The 23,566-nt window shown below is 39.6% G+C and overlaps 1 protein-coding gene across 1 annotated transcript; it reads right to left on the reverse strand.

Moving 5' to 3' along the window:
* Nucleotides 1-260: 260 nt before the first annotated feature.
* Nucleotides 261-22,034, reverse strand: LOC111874344 (sarcoplasmic calcium-binding protein). The gene is made up of 6 exons (XM_033755427.1): nt 21,799-22,034; nt 11,170-11,265; nt 9,597-9,764; nt 6,964-7,104; nt 5,585-5,665; nt 261-2,851 (listed from the first exon to the last, which is right to left on the reverse strand). Exons 1-6 carry the CDS (start codon nt 21,901-21,903, stop codon nt 2,702-2,704), a joined length of 741 nt encoding a protein of 246 aa, XP_033611318.1. The 5' UTR covers nt 21,904-22,034; the 3' UTR covers nt 261-2,701.
* Between the last annotated feature and the right edge of the window lie 1,532 nt (nt 22,035-23,566).

Here is a 23,566-nt window from a genome sequence, read left to right on the forward strand (position 1 = left end):
TTCATATCTATGTTAAACAGATGTAAGAATTCTATATTTCAGCATCCCTTTGCAATTGTTCAAATTAGCGTCCATTGTTTATCTTCTGTCAAAATTGCAACACTTTTACATTCTACACTTCAACACTACATGTTTTGTCCTCAAATGGCCATCTTCAGGTGTTTTTATGTTACAGATATTCTACTAAAACTGTGTTAAAATATCTGTAACATAAAAACACCTGTAGATGGCTGTTTGAGGCCGAAACATGTAGTGTTGAAGTGTAGAATGTAAAAGTGTTGCAATGTTGATGGAAGATAAAGAATGGATGCTAACTCAGATGTAAGAAGTTAATAATCATACATTTAGTCAAGAAATTTCCATATTTTCTGAAAGCTGAAAGTTTATTACTGTATTCACACAAACTAGATGAACACAGTACTTATCCTTGTACTATATTCAATATATCTTTTAATATTGTCCTCCCATGTCACCGAAGTGGTTTCTTTGCTTCAGGTGTTCCCATGTTAAATAATATTTATAGTTTTTATAGGTCATTATTGTTAATGATGCAGTCTTATGTAATGGTATGTAAGTATCTACAGGTTCTGTAGCATCATGATGTGCATGAAATACACATTAGTCTTTGAATACAACACCTTCGGAGTGACCTTGTTGTTGTTCAGCATAGTCCTGCAGTCTGGTACATCATTCTCTTGACGTAGCATGACATAAAGTAATCTGGTGCTGAAAAATCAGGCAAGTAGTTGTCCCCAACATGAGAAATAAGTTTAGCTGGAAACCGCTACCCGTGAACAGCCATGGAAAGCCATACTGAGTGAGCTGTTGCTTCATCTTGTTAAAACCACAGTTAATTAAGCTGACAGAAATTGAACTTGTTTTGCAGAATTGTTTTCATCAGTGCCATGTACCACTCAGCATTGACTGTTACATTTCTTCCCTCCTTGTCATCAAAGAAACAGGGTTCAGTAATGCCACCAGAAGAAACTGCGCACCACATTTCACTTTTGCATTATGCATAGGGCACTGAAGAAGTTCATGTGGGTTGTTTGCAGCCCAAAATTGGCAGCTTTGTTTGTTCACATAACCAGACATGTGGAAGTGGGCCTCATCTGAAATCAGTGATGAGTTCACAGTCCTGTCGTTGTTGTTCATCAGTCCAAGAATTGATTGAAAAACTGGAGTTGATTCGCCTTTCCTGTTCACTATGTTCCTGGGCAAGTTGGATTTTGTAGGCATGTTAATGCTAATCTTTGTGCTAAATTCACTGAATGTTGTCCTTCAAACCAAGCATGAGTGCTTGACACTGAGCTGACCTGAGGAGACTTCACAACATGGTTTCTCTTACTTACTCCAGATTATCGGGTACATGCAACGAACATGAAAATCTTGACATTCACTGTCTTTCGTTGATCATTCTTGACACCATGTCAGTGCCGACAACAGTGGAGTATTTAAGCTAGGTGCATCATGTGTTTGAAACTGTTGTTGAAAATCATGCTGTACAACCATAACTGACTGTTCTGATAGACAGTTCCACACCCACAATGCAGTGTTACATTGACCAACGCTATATCTCACCTAAACTCAAAGAACACTGCATGACAACTGTTAGTATGGAAGCATTGCTTAGTGGGAAGGATGGTAATTACATTTCAAAAACCATCAGGTATTTCTGGCTCACCCTGCATAACCATTTTGGCCCCTTATGTGTGTATGATAACCACCTATGCAGTTTTACTTAGGGCGCTGTTCTCCATAGATTGCTAAAATTTAATCAGACATCTAAGAGCCATTTTTTTTAGAGAATTGCCATGGTGTGTTTGGAGCCTGTTCAAAGTCGCCCTATTGTTGGAGCTAGAATGTTCATATTCACCAGATACAAACTTTGGCTGGATAAAATCTTATATATCAAAAATGAATAAAATCCAATCAGGTGTTCAGATGCTAGTGAGGGGCACATCTGTACAGACACAGAGGCTGTGTTACAAAAACAGCTGTTTCGTATTCATGGGTGCCAAAAACGTGGATATAAAAATCTGAGTGTTAAGTTTCTTCACCATTACAGTATCTGCCTATATGTATTACAATTTCAGATTCAGGGGTGATCAAAATCTGGAGATCAGTCCGTTCACTGTCACTATTGCTTGTATACACTGCATATATGAGAAAGTTAAAGTTACCTTAACAGAAGTTGAATATTTTTTTAAAATCTATTACCACACATCATTTCCGTAGTGCTAGTGAGACTGTTGCATCACAAGTGTGTACATCAACATTATTGATATTGTAGGAAGTTTAACAGTAGAACATTGAAGTGGAGTGGCATACTCACACAGTCATATGACATCATAATAAGTTTTGTGAAAACTAGTCAGCTGAGTTAAAAAGGGAAGCACATAGACTGCATGATCATCTCAGAAGCCCACTTTTTTCCTTAAGAAGGAAACTAGACTAACTATAGATCTTTTATATAAGTACACTGTTTAAATAAAAGGCATTTGTAATATTTGTTTTAATTTATTAAAAACATCCAAGGATGAAATGATTAATTTTGTGTTACATTGAAAAATGCAGACAGTAAGAATTATATTTAAAAATACAAAATGGCAAATTAATGAATTATTTACATGGCTTAAGGGTATCGTATGAAATATGATATGCTTGAGAATTTTTGTAGTTTTAGCGTCCCCCATATCCTTTACGGATTTATGAGTGGACCCCAGAACACTTTGCTGGGTTTATGTTGATCTTCTGTCAGGAAAAATTCTTGGCCAAGCTTCACAAACTCTTCTAGGCTCAAGCACCCATCTTTATTGATATCAATTGTTGTAAAACTGTGAACTGCATCCTGGAGACAGAGAACAAAATCAAAGATTCAGTTTAGTGGCACTGTATCATTTTACCTGACATTGCAGACCATATAACATGGGAAAACTCTTTGAATAATTCATCACCATACATCTCAGTATTATGCTTAGGTCTTCTGTTGATGTAGCAGGTGCTTTATCAGTTTGAATTTTGTATGTCTTGAGAGTGATGATGGTTTAAAAATGTGGTTTATGACATCCATAATTTGTATAGTGTTGCCTATTTTTATACTAGTATGTTTTCTCCATCATAAGACAGAGATTATACAGTAGAGAATTATGAGTGTTAACTTATTCCAAATCAACTGCTTAAACTGTTTTGAGTTTACAATTTAAACTGTATTGCTTCAGAATATTTTATAGAGATATGCACATCTAGTTTGCACAGTATTGCATTTTGTATCATGTTATGGTCCTGTACAGCATGATTCACTAGGAGGAGACTCCAGTTTAATGATTATAAATCTCACAGTAATTTCCTGTTGATAACAAAACTTGGCAAGTACATACATACAGAAGAGGCTGAAATTGCCTTCTCTTCACCTAGAAACACTGGTTGACATAGTGCTCCATGTTTGTGAATATTGTAGTCAGCATGGCAGAAGGGATTGCAACAGTTCTGTTGGTAATGTATCTTTTCAGGCCAACAGTGAAACCCCACACCCAGTTGCTTCCTTGAGACTGCAGGATTTCTGCTGTCTCTCATCACATGCTGTTCTCTCTCTTCTTCCTGATTATTACCACTCACTTCTTTGTTTTCTCTCCTCGCTTCTAAAACACTCTGAATGGCGTCTTACTTGATTCAGCAATGACAGTATTGCTATCAACATCCATGCAGTTGTCAATTCTAACTTCTGATGGGACATCAATTTTCTTGCCTAACTGCTTTCAGCAAAGATGGAGACAATGTTCCCTATACCTCTCATTCATTCCAAGTTACAGAATGCTGGCCTTGCACCAACAGTTTGAAATTTTGGTCAGACTTAGGCATTTGCAACTGGCACAGAACATCTTGACAGCTTCCAGCACATTGACAGTTGCCACATCAACCAGTGAATAAGCCAGGCACGATCTGCAGCTTGGGTTTATAGCGCAAACAGTCCCCTGGTCAAGTGCCTGCAAGATATGTGACTGGGTGGCAGGCATATCATTTAAACATTAACTGAATGTCACGGTTATGGGTTATGCCCTTATATGGTATGCAGTTGATGATTAGCAGAAGAAAATTGTCCCTTTTCCCAACAGAAATGAACCACTTCTAAAACACAGTGCCTGTCATCCATGCTTTCTTCCTGTGATGACTGTCACATGGGAGATGTATGTAAGGTACTGAGAGTTCTCTGGTCTGTATAATCAAAGTTTCATTTTATCAATTCCTGTGAAGGTAAGATAAAGTTGTCCCTGTGCTCAACAAATTAAGCACTATACCATGAAGGCATATGGGGGAGTGGGTGTATAGATCACATTTATAAATTCCTGTATAATTTATAATTCAGTCTTTCACCACTTTCCTTCAGTGTACCTTATGCCCTTGAAAGGTAATGTTTTATTATACACTAATTTAGACAAGAGCACTGTTTCATCAGTTTTGTACACATGTTGGCAGAAATCTGCAATCTTGGCCTTGGCTCAGTAACTAGGTGTGAGGGTGAGAGGGTTGAAAACAGGTTTCCTCTACCCAACATGCTATTTGGCAAGCAAAATGATCACTGTATGGCATGCTTTAGACATTAGTGGGTTGTTTTTCGTTAACATGAAAAGCTGGTGAGGGCCAAGCTGGCAAATTTGTAATGGGAACTATGCACATCTTCAGCTGCATACTGTTTTAATAATTCTTGTAGTTGTTGTTCTGTCCGTAACTCCACCACGTCTCCTGAAGCACTGCCCTCTCTGCCATCAATTATCCTCTGACTTATGCCACCTCCTAATTGATGGAACTACCGACTGCTACCTTTAAATACCAAAATTCCCAACAAGTGAGCAGAACATCTTACTTGCTCCTATGCCAATGAACCATTCATATGCAGCTTTATCTACCTCATAATCTGTTGCCTATATTAATTTCTTTTGTTGCCTGATGGTGTTGGAATGTATCTTTCCCTCATTCTTTCCCTGCTCTTAGTGATCTAGAGAGAATTGATGGGCTGTTTCCATCTCTTGTTCCCTTTCAGCCCGACACCTCTTTTCTCTTATTTCTTCTAAAATGTTGCATTTTTCTTCCAAGGAAAACTGCCTGTGCTTTCTTTTCCCCCACCTCCATCCCTTCTCACAAACTCACTCCTACTACTCAAGTTCATGGAAACTGCCTGCTGGGCAAAGACTAGTGGGCAGGCAGCACAGGTAGAATGGACACCCACCAAACCATCTCACTGCGCTGCAAGCATTACGGCATTGCCAGACTGTGCTCACCATCCCAACAAAGCTTGTTCTATACCAAATCATTTAGTTTGTAAAAAAACAGATTTCCTTATACCAATCATATTTTGTCTTGAATCAGATTTTAATTAATGCATGTTAATCATATTTGAGTTTATTATAGTGGAAACAGTTTGGTCTAATGCGTACAGGAAAATGGTGGGTGACTGATGATATTTTAGTTCTATTGGGTATTTTGTTAATCTGCCACTTTTTGTACAGACATTTCACTGTAGACTGAAGTACTGTAAGAAAAATAGATATCTAACATTTTATTTTTTAAAGAAGTTTTATTTTACCTTTTCCTCCAGTCCGAGACATTCAAAGAACAGTTTGAACTCTTCCACTGATATTACTCCATCCTTGTCTCTATCCACAGCCTGAAACACAGACCAATCATACAAATGAAAGCAGCCACAAAAACAATTTTTTCAATACATGAACTTAATTTACAAACTGTGTTCCATGAGATGTTTTTAGTGGCTGTGCTTGTAATTCTCTAATGATAGACTTCGTTGGCATTGCCAGTTTATAAGGTAGTTATGTACTACAATTATTTGTTGTTTGTCTGTATTTGTAAATCAAGGTACTTTAACATTTACAATGTTGACGTTATAGTACTATTACTACTACTGCTTATTTCTCATTATTTATAATAATCCCACATGCATAATATGTTTAAATTGGAGAAAAATGCAAGTGGTGCCTGATATGATTTCATTATTTATAATACTGTGACATGAATGGCGCAACAGGAAGTAGGGGTCACGTGAACTATGCGTTTTGTGAGTGATGTCACATACCCCCAATCCTTCCATCATTACCCAACACGTTACAATACTTTTCCATATGCTATGAAATATGTTTAAATTTCAGGAACGTGCAAGTAGTGCCTGATATGGAACAGATTATGCAAAACAGGAGACCTAAGAGATTAGTGATTACCCCATTAAAGCAGAAATGTTACATTTAAACTGCATGTAGACATGGAAAATGTGGCAGTATAATATGTCTCTAATTTACAAGTGGGTTGCATTCCAAAAGAATGTTTTTTAATTATTTCATTTGGAGTTTGATTTCCCATAAACATGTTAGAAACTGTGGTTAAGTTCCCAAGTCATACAATTCATGACAATCAGGCTGAAGTCAATTGTCATCCTGAAGTGGAACCAGATTTATCAATTCACAATTCTAAAATACAGTAAGCCCTCATTATAATGGATTTCTGATATAATGGACAAAACCTGGCTGTATACAATTGTGAATTATTACAAATGTTGAGGCCCTAAGATTTAGTACGAGTAGTTAGAAAACTATTTAAAATAAAAAGCGCCCAAATATAAAAACCTTCATATAATCACATTGTGTGTTTCTATGTTTATACCATGTACTGACTATGTATCCTATGGTGTACTTTGATGAGAAACCTTTCATTTGGTTTTAGTGTACATCAGCAGTAACGGACTCCTGTGCCACTTATTAGTTTGTTATATTGAGGGTTTAGTGTATTTTGTTAGAAATAAAAGTAGTAAACATGACACTAGAGGAAATAATATATAGTGCTGCCTGGATTAGTAGCTATTTCAGAGTCATTCACTTCATTTTGAGACGGCAGTCTTAGTGTGTCTAATAAACTACAACAATATGTTAAATCTGTGAAGTATATAGTCTAGTTCACCTTGAACAAGTAGGGCAGGAAATTATGAACTTTCCTCTTGAGAGATGGATCACTGAGAACATGTTGCATGTTCTCCAGGTATTGCTCAGTTTTCACCAAATTATAGCAATCTGGGGCACCCCACTGTTTTTCCCACACTTCCTGCAACAAATCATAACACTGAGATGAAGTTACCTATAGCAATCATATTATTCTTATCCATTTACCTTACTGCATTTATGAGCATTAAGTTCCGTGACAAAATATCTATTATAACATAGAAGAATAAAGTAAAGTTTCCTGTATATTTGGTGGTTGTAAATTTGTAAATTGTACCTTTATACTTTGAATTTCATTCAGGGTGCTTCCACTCTAAACACTTTCTGAAGTAATGTTAGGCAAGCCAAATGTCATTTCATCTGTAAATACCTCTTACATTTCTTACTTGATTGTTACGAGCTGTAGGTTATTGGGTATGTAATGTCCTGGATGTTGAATTCTGGTAATTCAAACACTGGTGTCACGGTCACATTTTAGCCTTCTTTCCTTATTTTGAAAGAAAAAGGAGACTTATGAGATCGCCTTGCTGTCTGTGCATTCCCCATATCATTGCTAGGCAGTGACTCAGTTGCTAGCATGTGTTTATGATAACTGGTAAAACCACCTGGATTGTAACATTTTTCAGAGGATCTACTGGAACTGATAATGTAGCTGACAAAGTTAATGTCATTAAATATTATTTATAAGGTAATGCTTTGTGGGCCGGTCACGGTAGCCGAGCGGTCTAAGGCATGCACTGTCTTCGCTCACTCGGAAGCCGGGATCGTGGGTTCGAATCCCACTCAGGGCACGGATGTTTGTGTGCGTTTTTCTGCTTGTGTACAGGTAGAGGCCTTCCGACAAGCTGATCACCCACCCAAGGAGTCCTACCGTGTGTCTAAGATCTAGAAAAACCGAAGTGAACGGAGAAGTTCATAGAGGTAGGCCTAGGCCCACTGGGGCTGTAGTGCAAAGGAAAAAAAAATCTTTGTGGAGCAACAGTATGTCAGAGTTACATTCAATGATTCAGTCTGAATAGAACCAGAAGTGTACACAGATAAACAAATGTCATGAGATAAACTTATTATACATGTTTTCTTCATGTGTTTTTACTTATATGGTGAGGCTAATGGGAACTTAAATATTATACAATTCAGTGGTTAATTTCTCTGCATTGTTTCCACTAATAGAGTTTCTGACTGTTAAATTTATTAGATATCCTTCTATTTACATATACACAATAAGAAAAACTTGGAAGTTCTAATCACCTGCTTTCCTTTCACTGCAATTTGATTATCGATGCTACAAGTAGAAAAAACTTAACATATATATATGTGTAATGCTGTCAGTAAAACAATACAATGTAAGAGGCTGGAGTGTTGATGTTATTGATGGGAGAGTCTTATGAAGTGTGCCATTGAGATGGCTTAAGGTGGCATGATGGGTTTACATGCCAACATTTATGTTGATTGGTTGCGGCATTCAAGTATTATTAAGGTTATTACCTCAGTTTAAGAGGCTACAGTGTTGATGATACTGATGGGAAGGATGTATGAAGTACACCACTGAGACAGCTGGCATGATGTGTGTGTGTGACAAATGGTTTAGGCATTCAAGTAATGTGAAATTTATTGCTTCAACAATTTGAGAGGCTTCAGTGTTGGTATTACTGATGGGATGGATTTATGAAGTATGCTGTTGATATGCTTCATGCAGCATGATATACATACCAAGTTTCTTAGAGATCAGTTCAGGCGTTCAAGTTATAAGGGAGTATACACATACAGTCACAAATGAAATTGGGCTAAAAATGTAACTCAGTGTTGAGATGAAAGCTCTGAAACTACAGAGTTTGGAGTTACCTTGGCAACAAACTGTTGAACATTGACATGTTGCATGAATGTAGGTTATGTTGTAGGTCACAAATGAGCAAACAGTCTTTCATTTCAGCGTGTAATGTGTATTCTGTGAGTCCTTACAAAATTTTGATGTGGATATGTGAAGTGTAATTTATTATATAAGGGAGATGATTTGCTATTGACTGTTTGTGCATGATACTCATGGGAGGTGGCATTTGACAACTTGTGGGGCAAGGAATATGGAAGAAAGCAGGGGAAGCTAACAGTACAAAACCATGTAGAACAAATGATGTTATACATTACCGAAAGATAAAAAATTAAAGGTGGCTAATGTGAAGTGGCATCTAGTTTGGACCAAAGAGAGAGGGAACTGACAGTTGGATAGTTAAAAACTGCATAATGGGGAGCTTTATAATTTTTATTCTTTGCCAGATAGTACTAGTATGATCAAATCAAGGAGGATTAGATGGGCTGGGCATGCAGCCTTCATGGTGTAGGTGAGAAATATATACAAAATTCTGGTCAGAATCCTCAAAAAAAAAAAAAGAGAGAGACCTCTTGGGAGACATAGACCTAGATTGGAGGATAATATTAAAATGTATGTTAAAGAAATAAGATTTGAGGGTGTGGTAATATACCTTTTTGTGGTCCAGAAAAGACGGGGAAGTTCTTGGCCATTTGAGTGCCTGTCAGCTTCTCAAGAAAGATGCTGCTCCATGGAGTGTCAGATGGTTAATTTTAGAAAGCTTTCCTCACCTTTAGGATCTCTTGAAACTCCCTTTCTTGATTTTCTGATAAATGTCCCAGGGTAACAAATCTCTTTGCCAGAATGAGAAAATCATCATAGGATACAATGCCATCCTTATTGACGTCAATTACACCATGAAAAGTCCTCATCTTGCGAAGCCAAAACTCGCTTTTTCCCTGAAATGTTTGAGAACATGAAGTTAATATCAGGGGCAGACTTTTAACCCTATAATTTTCATTTGTGCTTTTACTCTGTTCTGAATTTGAAGTAATAACTTCTTCACTGTTTTTTTTTTTCTTTTTCATTCTGTGAATCTCAAAGTACAACCTCTGCAAGTAAATTTGTGTTGTGTACAACATATGTTCCTTATGTAGATAACGTTTCCACATAGCAACATGCAGGGGTTTAAAAATTAAATTCACTTATTGGGGGGTGGAGTCCAACTGGGTCCACTTGGCATGGTGGCCACTGTTTGGCCTATTGTAGGCTGCCCCGGATGATTATGTTGATGGAATGAAGATTGGCAGGGGAAACCGAAGTACTTGGAGAAAACCTGCCCCAGCACCACTTTGTCCACCACAAATCCCACTTGACCAGACCCAGGATTGAACCGGGCTGCCACAGTGGGAAGCCAGCGACTAACCGCTTGAGCGATGGTGTGGCCCAACAACATGCAGGGGTTAGAGAAATTAATGAAAACGCTACAGGTACTGTACACATTTCTTTATTAATATGGTGCTGGACCACAACATTTGATGATTCCATACTTTCTTTTGCTCTTGTATACGAGGTAAATCAATCCAAATTATTACTTACAATTTATTTTGTTATTATTAACACAGAAAAATTATTCAAATATATATATATGCCTATATGTCTCTACTGCAAGCAAGGAGCAGGACTATAACTTCTCATTTACTTGTTTTTTAATTATTTTTAATTGTCTAAAGCTAATATTTTCCATAAATTACCAGTGCCAGTGAATAAAGAAACACAAAATAATGTTTTTATCAACTTCTGCATCTTTAACTGTGCTGAAGTGAACTGAATTAAAATAAAGCACACCAGACAGGGCTGGCCCAATAGGACAGCAAACCAGAGGCCAAAGGTTGGTAGTGTAAATATTATTGAAAGAATTATGTAAATATTCTTTTAGGTGCCAAGTGTAAATCTTAAGAGCACTTTTACTGTTTTACCTGGGATCTAAGACCAGTCGGTAAGTTCCGGGGTCCAGTTTTATTACCAGTCAGGCCCTTCCCCCAGCCCAATGAAGGGCAGTATCCTATAATAAAGCCACATTCTTTGCAATTCATGATTCACAGTTTTCCCTGTATGAAACTATATTTATCTAACCTATGAAGTTCACAAAGTGTCATTAAATAAACTAAGAAAATGTTATGTGTTATCCATTAGTCCCTAAATTATGCTACAACAGAAGTATTTAAAGAAGTTAGTTTTTGCATGCAATTACTAATAAATGGGTTTTGTAGACTAAACAGACTGAGGATACTTGGACAGAAGTAATTAGATAAATACAAAGGGCGGCCATGGACAGCCTTTCTTTTCTCTTTGGATGCTTACCTTTTCTCTCTGATGGTGGTTTCTGGAATCAGAATCAGAATCAAATTCTGTCTCAGGGTGCTTATGACCATAATGTCGTGATGCAAACTTGGTTATCTGAAAAAGAAAATAATCTGCTGACATTGATCGCTTACACCACATTTAGGCTCAAGTGGTTAGCCGCTGGCTTCCCACCTCAGTGGCCCAGGTTCGATCCCGGGTCTGGTCAAGTGGGATTTGTGGTGGACAAAGTGGTTCTGGGGCAGGTTTTCTCCGAGTACTTCGGTTTCCTTTGCCAACTTCATTCCACCAAATTCTCCATTATCATAATCACCAGGGGCAAGCTACAATAGGCCAATCAGTGGCTACCATGCCAAGTGGACCCAGTTGGACTCCACCCCTCACAAAGCGAATTAAAAATAATTAATTACACCACATTTCGTCTGATAGAGTGCTTTGTCTGAGGCACAATAATGATACTTCCATAGTTGTGCCTACTCCTGTCTTCAGGTGAATGATTCTGATTGATACTGTGAAGACTAGTCATACCCCTTAGTTTCATGATGTCTGGAGTCTTGCTCTCTACGAGCTTCTCTAACATGTGAAGAGTTAACCTCTCTCCAATTAAAAATGTAGTAATATCCATCCCTGTTGTCACACAAATCAATGCGTTATGGGAGCAGTTGCATAATCACTGCACTTTCCCTGAGTTTGATGTGACTTCAGTACTCTATATTGTTTGATGATCTTCATACTTTGTATTATAATATTAGATAGTAAGAGCATAAGAACCCTAGATTTGGGTTGGCACACAGTTTTTGTCTGGTTGCTGCTAGAATTTATGCTGATCAGAGTCTTGTCTTGCTGGCTTTGCAAAGAACACATATATTGTGTAGTGAGTAATAGCACTTAATAATTGGAATTCACACTCAGCTAGCCAACTGTCATCACCACTTAATTATTACTCTAAGCTTGGGCACCATAATTTAGTCAGGATCACAACATTTAGAGATAGCAAAATCTGCTAATCCATATCTAGTACAAAGAAGGCGACTTAATGCTAACTGCTTCGACTTGTATTATCTAAAAGCAGAAGTATAACCAACTCCTTTAAACATGTTAATCCTTTAGGTATCACTGTGATAACCATCATTACCACATGCTCCAATGTTAAATACTGCAGAATTTTTTTACACATAATATAATTAAGGGCATTACTTCAATCTAAAAATAAACAACAGTAGTTTCCTTGAATATTTGTAATGGAGATGAGAAGTTTTCTTGATGATAGGAACCTGATTAATCATACCAGTTGTATGGGAGATACATGTAGCACGCATGGGAAAGTTGAGGAGACACATTAGTTTTGATCCAAAAATCTCAAAGGTGGCCACATGGGAGATGTAGGCATAGATAGAAGAATGTCAAAATTGACCATCAAGAAGGGTGTGAAGATTGGGGTTGGATTAAACTGGCCCAGAACAGGGCTCATTGGCAAGATTTTATGAGTATAAAATGTCAGTTCCTTAGAAAAAGAATTTCTTGGCTAGACAAGTAACTCTTAACTTTTCAGGAAAGATCCTGCACCATTAATGTAATTATTTCTAACATGTTACGAAGATTCATAAGTAATCATCACATACTGAAACAATCTGTACTGCCCCCCTGCTATTTTTTTACTTTCATACACAGTTTCAAGAAATTAAACTGCCTCATCTTCAAGGACATACCACCATAGAAAGAGTTCCAGTATTGTACAGTGAATAACACTATTGTTATTCAAACCCCCCAAGTTTGCAGTGCTGCTATATTGATGTACTGATGACAAGAAATCCCAAGCTGAAGCACTTCCAGCTGCATTATCTTTCATACAAAGATTCACAAAAATTTATAAATTAATGTCTGTAAATTTCTCTGGAATTTAATGAAGTTAAGGATAGGCATACCTGAACCGTTAATGGAGTTTCAATGCGACTTTTTTATTTAGTAGGCCACGCCATAGCTCAAGCGGTTAGTCACTGGTCTCCGGCTGCCTGGGTTTGATCACGGGTCTGGTCAAGTGGGATTTGTGGTGGACAAAGTGGTGCTGGGACGGGTTTTCTGCGAGTACTTTGGTTTCCCCTGCCAATCTTCATTCCATCAAATTCTCCATCATCATAATCACCTGGGGCAGGCTACAATAGGCCAATCAGTGGCCGTCATGCTGAGTGGCCCCATTTGGACTCCAACCCCCACTAAGCGAATTGTTTAGTAACCCCAAAAAAGCAGATGTCCCTGGTTCTTAACCAGTGGCTCCCTACAAGGGCATATAATTCCAGTCTAATGTTGCAAACATTTTGGACAAACAAGTTTCGTATGAAAAATATAAAATAACACTTTTATTTTTTTATTATTTCTGAGTCCTTTCTTATAATGTTTTCTGTGTTTCTTATGATAGGTCTAAATATTCCCATCACTTTCTTGGGTTCATTGGTCATAAGGAATTAGCAGATAGCCACCCACATTACTGCAGTTATTTGTTACAGAATTACATGTTACATCATTGTGTAGTAGCCCATAACATGCAGGGTTCGAATTATGCATCTTTATGGCTTCAACTAGGATAACATCAGCCCCTGTAGCCAGCATCAAGATTAGATTTGTTATTAGGTCACCAGTATCCACTGCTACTGTTAGCCTATACCATACAGTAAAAGGTAAAGTTGTACCTGTGCTTAACTAATTAAACACTGTGCCATGAACGCGTATGGGGGAGTAGGTGTATAGGTTCTCATATTCTTGACCTCGGCAGTAGTTTCAGTGAGTGGTCAGTTTCACGTCCCGGGCGCTTTACTCCCAGAAGGCATTGTATAGGAGGCTGGGTGGGCACCAGAGCCGGTGTCTGGACGACGTAGAGAAAATTCCTCCCCTAGCAGAACTCGAACTCCAAACTTTCGACCATCCAGCCCGTAGCCAGTCGTTATACTGACTGGATGGAACATGGCAGTATGCTTATGAATGAAGTACGAATAAGAGATTACCGTAAAAGCGGTCTTAGCGCGAAATGAGGTACGGAGGAACACTACTGAAAATTTCGGGAGGCGGAACCTTCCAAATGCAAGATTCAGCCATATTTTTGTTATTTCCAAAACAGTTGCTCCCTAAACATGTTATCTTAAGTGTATATATGTTACCATCGCCAAACCGTCATAATAAATATTTGTGTGTTCTAACTAATGACCGCCTTTGTTGTCCGTTGGTCAGAGTTCCTGGCTACATATCCAGAGGTCCCCGGTTCGATTCCCGGCGCTACCAGGTTTTCTGAGAAGTAGTGGGTCTGGAATAAACGTAAATAATGGCGTATGCGGATGATATTATTATAGTATCGAGATCCATAGGAGCAATGAAAGAGATATATAAAGAAATAAATACCATAGCAAGAACAACTGTCTTAGAGGTGAATGTAACTAAAACCAAAATGCTGATACAATCCAGAAGGAATCCAAGGCAAACTGGAGAAATTAACGTGGAAGGGGACGGGATAGAAATAGTTAAAGACTTCACAAATTAGGATCGAAATTCCACAAAGATGGAGAGGAAAATCATGAAATAACCAGAAGAATAAAACTAGCGAATAATGCATATTTCTCTTTACTGTCAGTTTTTAGATCAAAGGATATACACCGAGCGATTACAACAAAAATATATAAAACAACGATAAGACCGGTGCTTTATTATGAATGTGAGGGTTGGACGTTAAACAAGAAATAGGAATCAGTCATCAATTCATTCGAGAGGAAAATCCTAAGACGAATGTATGGACCAATAAAAGAGAATGGGATATGGAGAATAAGATATAATAAAGAGTTATACAAATTATATAAGGAGCCAGAGATCTCAGTGACGATAAAGCTAAAAAGATTGCAGTGGGCTGGGCATGTACAGAGAATGGATAAGGAGCGTATCCCAAAGAAAATATTATACAGTACAACAGGCGGCAGGAGACGCGCAGGGAAACCAAGAACTCGATGAATTGATGCGGTGGAAGAAGATGCGAAGCTGTGAATGAGTGTAGGGAACTTGAAGAGAGCAGCGCAGGATAGAGAGTGGATAAGAAGAAGAAGAGGGTCTGGAACGGGGTCCACACAACCTCGTGAGGATAAATGAGGAACTATTTCAAGGAAATAGCGGCTCCGGTCTAGAAAAGCGAGATTAACGTCCGTGGGGATCCGTTGCACTAACCACGCGACACCCTCTATCCGCTAAAGTTGGCTCTAACTTCGCCAAGCGGCGGTCGCTCGGTCGGTATACTTCGCTTGCGGACTACAGGCCACGGATTTTGTGTTCTAACTATTATGTCCCTTTATTTGAAATCAAAAATTTGATTTTATAAGTGGAGTACGTGTGACTGAGGGTGGCCGGATCAGTGAACGCTGCAGTTTCGAAGCCAATAGGATATGCATGACCTCTCCATTGCGTTTATTTAATGTCTGCAGGTCTACTCTCAGTATCACCCATCGACTTCTCTATTGCCGGTATTTGTCTACTCCTGTTTCTTCTCTATTTGCTCTCGTATTCTCATCAACCAACACTTAAATACGTCGGATCAAAGTTTTCAGGCCTGCGTCAACTATGACAAACAGAAGAGTGTAAACATCGCTATCGGTTTACAAAACAAGTGCGTTCGTATGGTCACACGCCAGCCCCTTGTTCGAGTCATGGTCTGCAGTAACTGAAACGAAAGATTTCCTGTCTAATGCTGTTTCCAAAGGAACAGCAGTAATATAAGAAAGTGCTGGATGATATGTGTAAAGTTTATTCCTCTGAGCCTTGTACACGTAGAAGGCTGTCAGTTTCAGTGAAAGGAAATCAGTTGCTTATTCATCTACAGTTTATTTTATTATCCAGGAGCCGGTATAGCTCAGTTGGTATAGCCGGCTGCAAAAAACCGGGGTTCGATTCTCGGCAGCGACATGAGAATTGGGGCCCTCTCAGCTTCATATCCAGTTGGTACCAGGGATTCTTTCCCCTGGGGTAAAGTGACCAGGATGTGACGCTGACCACTCACCTTCATCTAGTACCGAGGTCAGGAATGGTGGAGCTAAAGATAGTACTTTTCGTAAACACAGCTATAGGAATCTCAAATCCTACCTTGATACATAAGTTAGGATTCCCTAAAAAATGTCTCAAGAAAAATCCTCCACCCCACCCCCCAAAAAAAATACTAGCCTCAAATTGATTCTGTATCTCAATGATTAACGTAGGTTGGATGGTACAATAGGCTAGGATTGGCCGCAGTACAAGGGACTTAGTTCCACCCCACTAGCAATAAAAAAACCATATAGAAGGGCCGCGCCATAGCTCAAGCGGTTAGTCGCTGGCTTCCCACCGCGGCGACTCCGGTTCGATCCCGGGTCTGGTCAAGTGGGATTTGTGATGGACAAAGTGGCGCTGGGGCAGGTTTTCTCCGAGTACTTCGGTTTCCCCTGCCAATCTTCATTCCACCAGTTTCTCCACAATCACCTCCACCTATCATTGGGGCTGGTACAATAGGCCAGAAGTGGCCGCAATACAAGGGACTTAGTCCCACCCCGCTAGCAATAAAAAAACGTAGGTAGGAAAAATAGTAAATTTTCTTGCACAAAAATACATTTTAATACCGTGAAATTCTGTAATTTCTTTGCTACCCGGCTTACTCAGCTCATGGCCCTACAGTCATCTTAGGGACGTGCAAATTTTTCGGACCAAATGACCAAAATTATGGCCGTAGGAGCGAGCTACTTCGGACCGCTCGATCTTTTGATTAGTACGAATAAACAAATTAGGGTCTACAATTGCATTATATTGCATTATATCAGTAGGGGTATGGTAAATGTGCAAATCAGATCCACATAAATGTAATTCAGTACTTTGTTTATGAAAAAGGAACTATAACTAAGAAGCTCTACCTGAGAACTTTGCTCTATGCGACAGCATCAAAAGTATCACGCAGCACTTTCATGTTAGAATGCACTCCATTTACACCTTTGTGTATTTTTATAAACAAATGAAACAGGTATTTACACGTTTTAGCACATGCGAGTTTTAATCAAACAAGAGGTTCCCTGATTATATAAGAAAGAAGTATCTTCCTGATAAATTACGTTAACCTTTGAAAATTATGATAATCACGCAATTTAAATTTCACATTGCTTTAGTCATTGAACAGAAAATAAGAATACATTTCAGCATGTATTATATTTATCCAACAGACGAGTCACTGAATATAAGAATAAAACATTTTAATGACTTTTAATTTAATTTTTACAAAACTAATATACGTATATTCACAGTCTTTTTAAATATTCCTCGAACAATGCTTATAATTTTGCATTTCAGTTGGAGTGGTGGAATTGTTTCTACTAATGAGTCACTCTGTTGTGAAATTAATTTCTTTCTAGCTCACAAACTTTGTCCTTACGAAAGTGATCCATCAATTTGTCATATGTGGAATATTTATTCACGTTATGTTGCTTTGCATGGTACACTTTCATCGCTGAAGTCGTTTTATTACAAACACAAGATTTAGTTGAATTTCACATGGAAAGAAGTATCAGTCCATTCTCTTGGAAAACTTTTATTTTTTTTTCCCCTTGGCACTACAGCCACAGTGGGCCTAGGCTTACCTCCATGAACTTCTCCGTTCACTTCGGTTTTTCTAGATCTTACACATTCGGTAGGACTCCTTGGGCGGGTGATCAGCTCGTCTCAAGGCCTCTACCTGCACACAAACACAGAAAAACGCACACACACAAACTAAACATCCATGCCCTGAGTGGGATTCGAACTCACGATCCCGGTTTCCAAGCGAGCGAAGACAGTACGTACATGCCTTAGACCGCTCGGCTACCGTGACCGGCAGGAAAACTCTATACTCAACTGCTATTTTTCTCTTCTTAAATAACACCTCGGCCATTTCGTTATAAAAGGTGCCCGACACTGAACTTTGCGGTTTCGAAATAATGAAAGCGAACTTAGCATCCCGAATTGTGAACATCATCCATTTCAAGTGGTCCTATCGTTCGTGTTAATTAACAGGTCATGTGATTAAAGTAGCACTTATGTTTAACTTCGTCTCCCGCCATTATCACAAAGACATTTCAACAGAAATCTCCTACAGGTGGTTACATTTCAACTGTCCTTTCGAACCAATAGCAGCCATTCCGTTTCATCAACCTCTTTCTGCTCTTCCTTCTGCTTCTAGGGATGAGGGTCCTCGGCCTTCCCCTGACCCCTCATAGAAAACCTGTCATGGTATGCGTAACATTCCGCGCCCAAGGGGGAGTTTTCAATAGCTTCGAAGGCTGTTGTTAAGCGCTGACGGAAGCAACAACAAAGCGTTTGTGAGGAGCTGTTTCCCTCTTCTACTCAGACCGCGAGGGAAAGCGTCCTGCTTATGTTTTCGTCTGACACAAAATTACGTAGACATGAAAAAAGAATTCAACAGGTCGGATTTTACGCAGCCCTTTTCTATGGCGTACTATACTCGTAATTCTTGTTCTTAATACCGTTACCTGTGAGCTTCCTTTTATACTCTCAATAGATCATCGCAATTCGAACCCGGGACTTGTCCTATTGCACTCTGTTGTTAAATGCTTCTCTTTGGGAAAGCTGCAGCATTATGATATTTGTTTATTCGCTTGCTTCTTTGTGGGTGTTTCATGTTACGACGCTGTCAGTAGCTCGAATGGTGCGACGATTTGCGAATAATGATTTGAAAAGGAAGCGGCCGTGGCCTGCATGAGGTACTGTCCCGGCATTTTCCTTGGAGACAGTGAAACCTCGAATTATACGCTGGATAGCCGATCATAGGGCCCACGTTTGAACCCAGGACCTCACAGATGTGAAGCTGAAGTGCTAACCACCCGGCTGCTAAGTTCGATTTATTCAGTTGCTTTACGATATTGTCTTTTCTTTCTTTCTTTCTTTCTTTCTTTCTTTCATTCTCTCTCTTGTTATTTAACGATACTGTCAGAGTCGAAAACATACAGCGTCGGTGACAGGACTCATTCACTAACACATGGAGCTGAGCCCTTCTTGAGAAGCTGCCAATTGTGCAGATACTCAAGAATTTCCCAGCATTTTATGCAACCCGAAGGTTCATTACCGTATTCACAGGAGCCCTCCACTGGTCCCTATCCTGAGCCAGATCAATCCAATCCATCCCATCCTATCTCTCTAAGATCCATTTTAATATTGTCCACCCACATACATCTTGGTCTTCCCAGTGGTCTCCTTTCCTCCTGCTTTCCCACCAATATTCTATATGCATTCCTCTTCTCCCCCATTCGTGTTACATGCCCCGCCCATCTCATCCTCTTTGACTTAATCATTCTAATTATACTTGACGGAGAGTACAAGTTATGAAGCTCCTCATTATGCAGTTTTATCCAGCCTCCCGTCACTTCATGTCTCTTCGGTCAGATATTCTCCTCTACACCCTGTGTCGGTGACAGGAAGGTTAATGAATATGAAGCGGTTGATGGAATCAGAATTAGCAGGGGAAACCGAAATACTCAGAGGAAAACCTGCCTCAGTGCCATTTTGTTCACCACAAATCCCAGATATCTTGACCTGGGACCGAATCCGGGACGTAACTGTGGAAACCCGGTAACTAATGATAAAGTAAAAAAGTAAACCTATCCCTGTACCAGGCCGTGAAGGCCCATAGGGTTGCGAGACGTTGAGGGTCCTACATTATCTAGACAATCGGCTCAAAGATGGCGGTAAGTTGGTCAGCCTTACGCGCCAGCCGCGCTTTACTCACCAGGAAAACTATTTAATTAATTCCTGGTACTCTTTTCTGTTAGAGGCTGAGTCGACCGCAGGGCCATAGTGCGACTGGAAGGATTAGGTCAAATGAAAACAATCCAATGACTTCATCGGTACTTGAACCAGCGACCTTCCGGCTTGTAGCATAGTGCCTCAACCAACTACGCTGCCGCGTGCCCCTGGTAACTAATGATACTGTATCAATTGTTGAAGTCGTGTGAAATTTGGTAAAATATTTGTGAGTGATGACTCCAGAGGAATATGGAAGGGTGTGTTTTATCCATTTTCGAACACTATCCCTGCCGTCATTGGAAGAGACAGGAAAATACAAAAATGTAAGGATGATATATCCCTGGCTAAGCAGTTTTACTGCGTCTCCATGCTGTCGGATTTTAAAATGAAAATCGATGTTCCAAGCAGAATTAAAGACTATCTTCGCGGGATAGCACGGTCGGTATAGCAACTGGCTACGGACTGGACGACCGAGGGGTTGGATCTCGAGTCCCAGTAGGAGCAATATTTTTCTCCTCTCCTCGTCGTCCAGACCTGTTCTGGGGCCCATCTAGCGTCCTCTCCAATGGGTGCCGGTGGCTCTTTCCCCGGAGATAAAGCGGCCGGTGCGTGAAGCTGACCACTCACCTCCAATTAGTGGCGAGGTCAAGAATACGTATATCTATACATTCATTCCCTCATACGCCTTCATGGAGTAATGCTTAATTAGTTAAGCACAGGGACAACTTCACCTTTTAGCATTCCCCAAACGAAAACTGCTAGTAGAAGATGTGTGATTCAGAAGACGGGAGGTAACATGTAGTGTAGACTGCAAACGCAGGACTAAATCATTGTCCTCTAGCGCAGAAAAACAAACACTAACGCATGTTATGCACAATTCAGTACTTTATTATTCTGTGGCTCTCCCCACTACCTCTAGCCTTGGCTGGAAGCTACGATCGCTTGTCTCACATCATTCATATTGTATCTTTCACTATCATTTGACGTATAAAACATATGCATTTGAGATATATTGTTAAATAAACAAATTTGAGGTAGGAGTTTTGCAAAAAAATAAAAACTCTTAAGGTGACAACATAACAAAGAGGAATGCTAGATTCGATGTCCTCACAGCGGTGACTATGAAGTTACAATCTTTTGGGATATATCACAAATAAGCAAAGAAGTTTATTTGTGGCTCTAAGTGACAAAACTAATTTTTATTCATTTTTTTCTCCTTCAGAAATGAAATCCTGTGAGAGTTTTTGGTTCAGCAGTAGACCTTATGGACCGAAGTGTAAGATGAAACCAACTTCAAACAGCAGAATCATTTTGAGAAGTTGATAGTCTCTTAGCTGGTCATTAAATTCATCGTCATTAATAATGTGACGTAGATGGCGTGACATACACCCAGCACGTGACAATAATATCTGAAAGTTGCCATATACACAAGAGTCTACCAATGGGATCCTATTCTAAGACAAAAAAATCCAACCAACACACTTTATCCTACACCCTTAAAATTTATTTTAATATTATCATCCCATCCCTTGAGGGATTCCTACTCGAATTCTGCACCGAGATGAATTTCTGATCTCTCCTGTGTATGCTACATTTCTTGCCGTAAAATATTTTCATACTTTCGTCCAGTGCTGACATGTAGCATACGCAGAGTTTTATCTTGACATTCCATTTACACGTAATGCTGAGGCACAAACACAGCTTACTCTACGTCTTTTGTTGAGTGGTTTCTAAAAACACCCTTCTCATTCCCCTAGTTCCTACATATGTAACTGTCTGAACCATCCCTCTAAATAGTTACATTAACCACCTGTAACCACTTGGCTGACACTTTCATATTCAGCTTACCTTACCGAACCCTTGTTGAATAGCAGCAGTAGTAGTGGTTGAAATTCTTCTCTTTCCAGTAACACTAATATCACGAACAGCTGCACGAAATAACGGTAAAAGCATGGTTTCCTTAATGTTGAACAAATTGAAAGGAACTAAAGTTCATTCTCATTTCAGATCGAGCGTTTGAATGTCCCAAACATATAACTCCGTGTGGTGTACGTGCACTTTGACGCCAACCACACTTCAGAACGCTTCAGACCATACACCCCAACCAGCCGTCCACGCATGCGTATAAGCTTCAGACAGATTGGTGTTTGCCTGATTTCCAGGGGCATGTTTTGTATATCTAGTAGACTAAACTGAAAGCAGAGCTTGCTTGGACAGAAGGAATTACTCTGAGGCATTTATTTGTCGGTGACGCATAAGAAATACGGGTAGATTTACTTCGGTACTGTTCTGTTAAAAAATCCATTAGCCGGGAGAAATCAGTCAGTTAAGTGACTGGCTTTAGGTTTGACAACCGGAGTTTCATTAACTTGTTCCCGGCAGGGGTTGGGGTCTTTCTCGTTGCCACCACATCCATACTGATTCTGATATCAGCCCACCCTCCAATCTAATTGGATCAAGACACTTCTCCCTCAGGGCAAAGCGGTAGGAGATTAAAAGTGAAGGTGTCCATATTGTTAATTAATTAAGCACCACGCCATGAAGACATATGAGGGAGCAGAGGTGAGTGTTCAAGCTCACACTCCCGATGTTTTTTTCTCCCAGGGAAGATTTCTAACACCCCTTGGATAGGAGGCTCGCCAGGCCCCAAAGCCAGTCTGGACTCTATGGAATAGAGAAAAAATCTTGCCTCTGCCGGGAGTCGAACCCCGGCCGTCCATCCCGTAACTCGTCGCTATACCAACTGGGCCAGCAGTAGGAAATTGAAGCTGATAAATCACATTAACCTAGTGACGGTATGAAGAATGAGTGTATACTTCCATTCCTTTATGTATCTTGATGTCTCTGTGATTTTGTAGAGGTACAGACATTCGTTTCCCTTACCACTTTCAGACGTGCCAGGTATCCAGTGCAGTGGCCGTAGTGGCTACACTGAAGCGAAATGCTAGCACTTCCGAAAGTGTACAGGTTTTCTATATTTTAGTAACATACGAGCTGTAGGGTTCCGTAAAGAAGTCCCAGCCTTTAACTTTGCAGAATAACACACATCCATACACCAAATAGGTTTCGAAATCTAAATCCCAGTGTGCTATGTGCTGTAGACTCCTCAGCCACTGGGTTTGGCAGATTCTTATAAAAGCAATTCATTTGTAGGTCTGAATGCGACTGAACCATATTCCACTTATGTTCATTTAAACATAGAAATTAATGCGGATGTGGATATTTGCTTAATGCCATATTCCAAAATTTGTTGGAAGGGATGCGTTGGGACAACTTTCACTTCACTTCACTTTTTCCTGCTATAAAATCAAAGAACGCGGAAACGCGTCCTTCGTGGCCACAACTATAAGGTTTTGGTTTGAAGCTTGTCTGCTGTGTCTGTCTTGTTTCAGCTTGTATGCATACCGACAAACTTGTCAAAAATCGCCAGTACATTGCATGTGTCGATCTTAAGTCCAAACTCGAGCGTGGGAGTAGAGGCGAACATGTTTTTAAAAAAGAAGCGGTATAACGCAGTCACAAAGTGTACACTAGTGTATAGTAACCTCACAGTAAACTTGCATACATTTCGTGTCGAGAAAATCTGAGTTTCTACACTAACTAATTACCTAACTCC

This window comes from Cryptotermes secundus, unplaced genomic scaffold, assembly GCF_002891405.2.
Source record: "Cryptotermes secundus unplaced genomic scaffold, Csec_1.0 scaffold49, whole genome shotgun sequence".
Lineage (NCBI taxonomy): Eukaryota > Metazoa > Arthropoda > Insecta > Blattodea > Kalotermitidae > Cryptotermes > Cryptotermes secundus.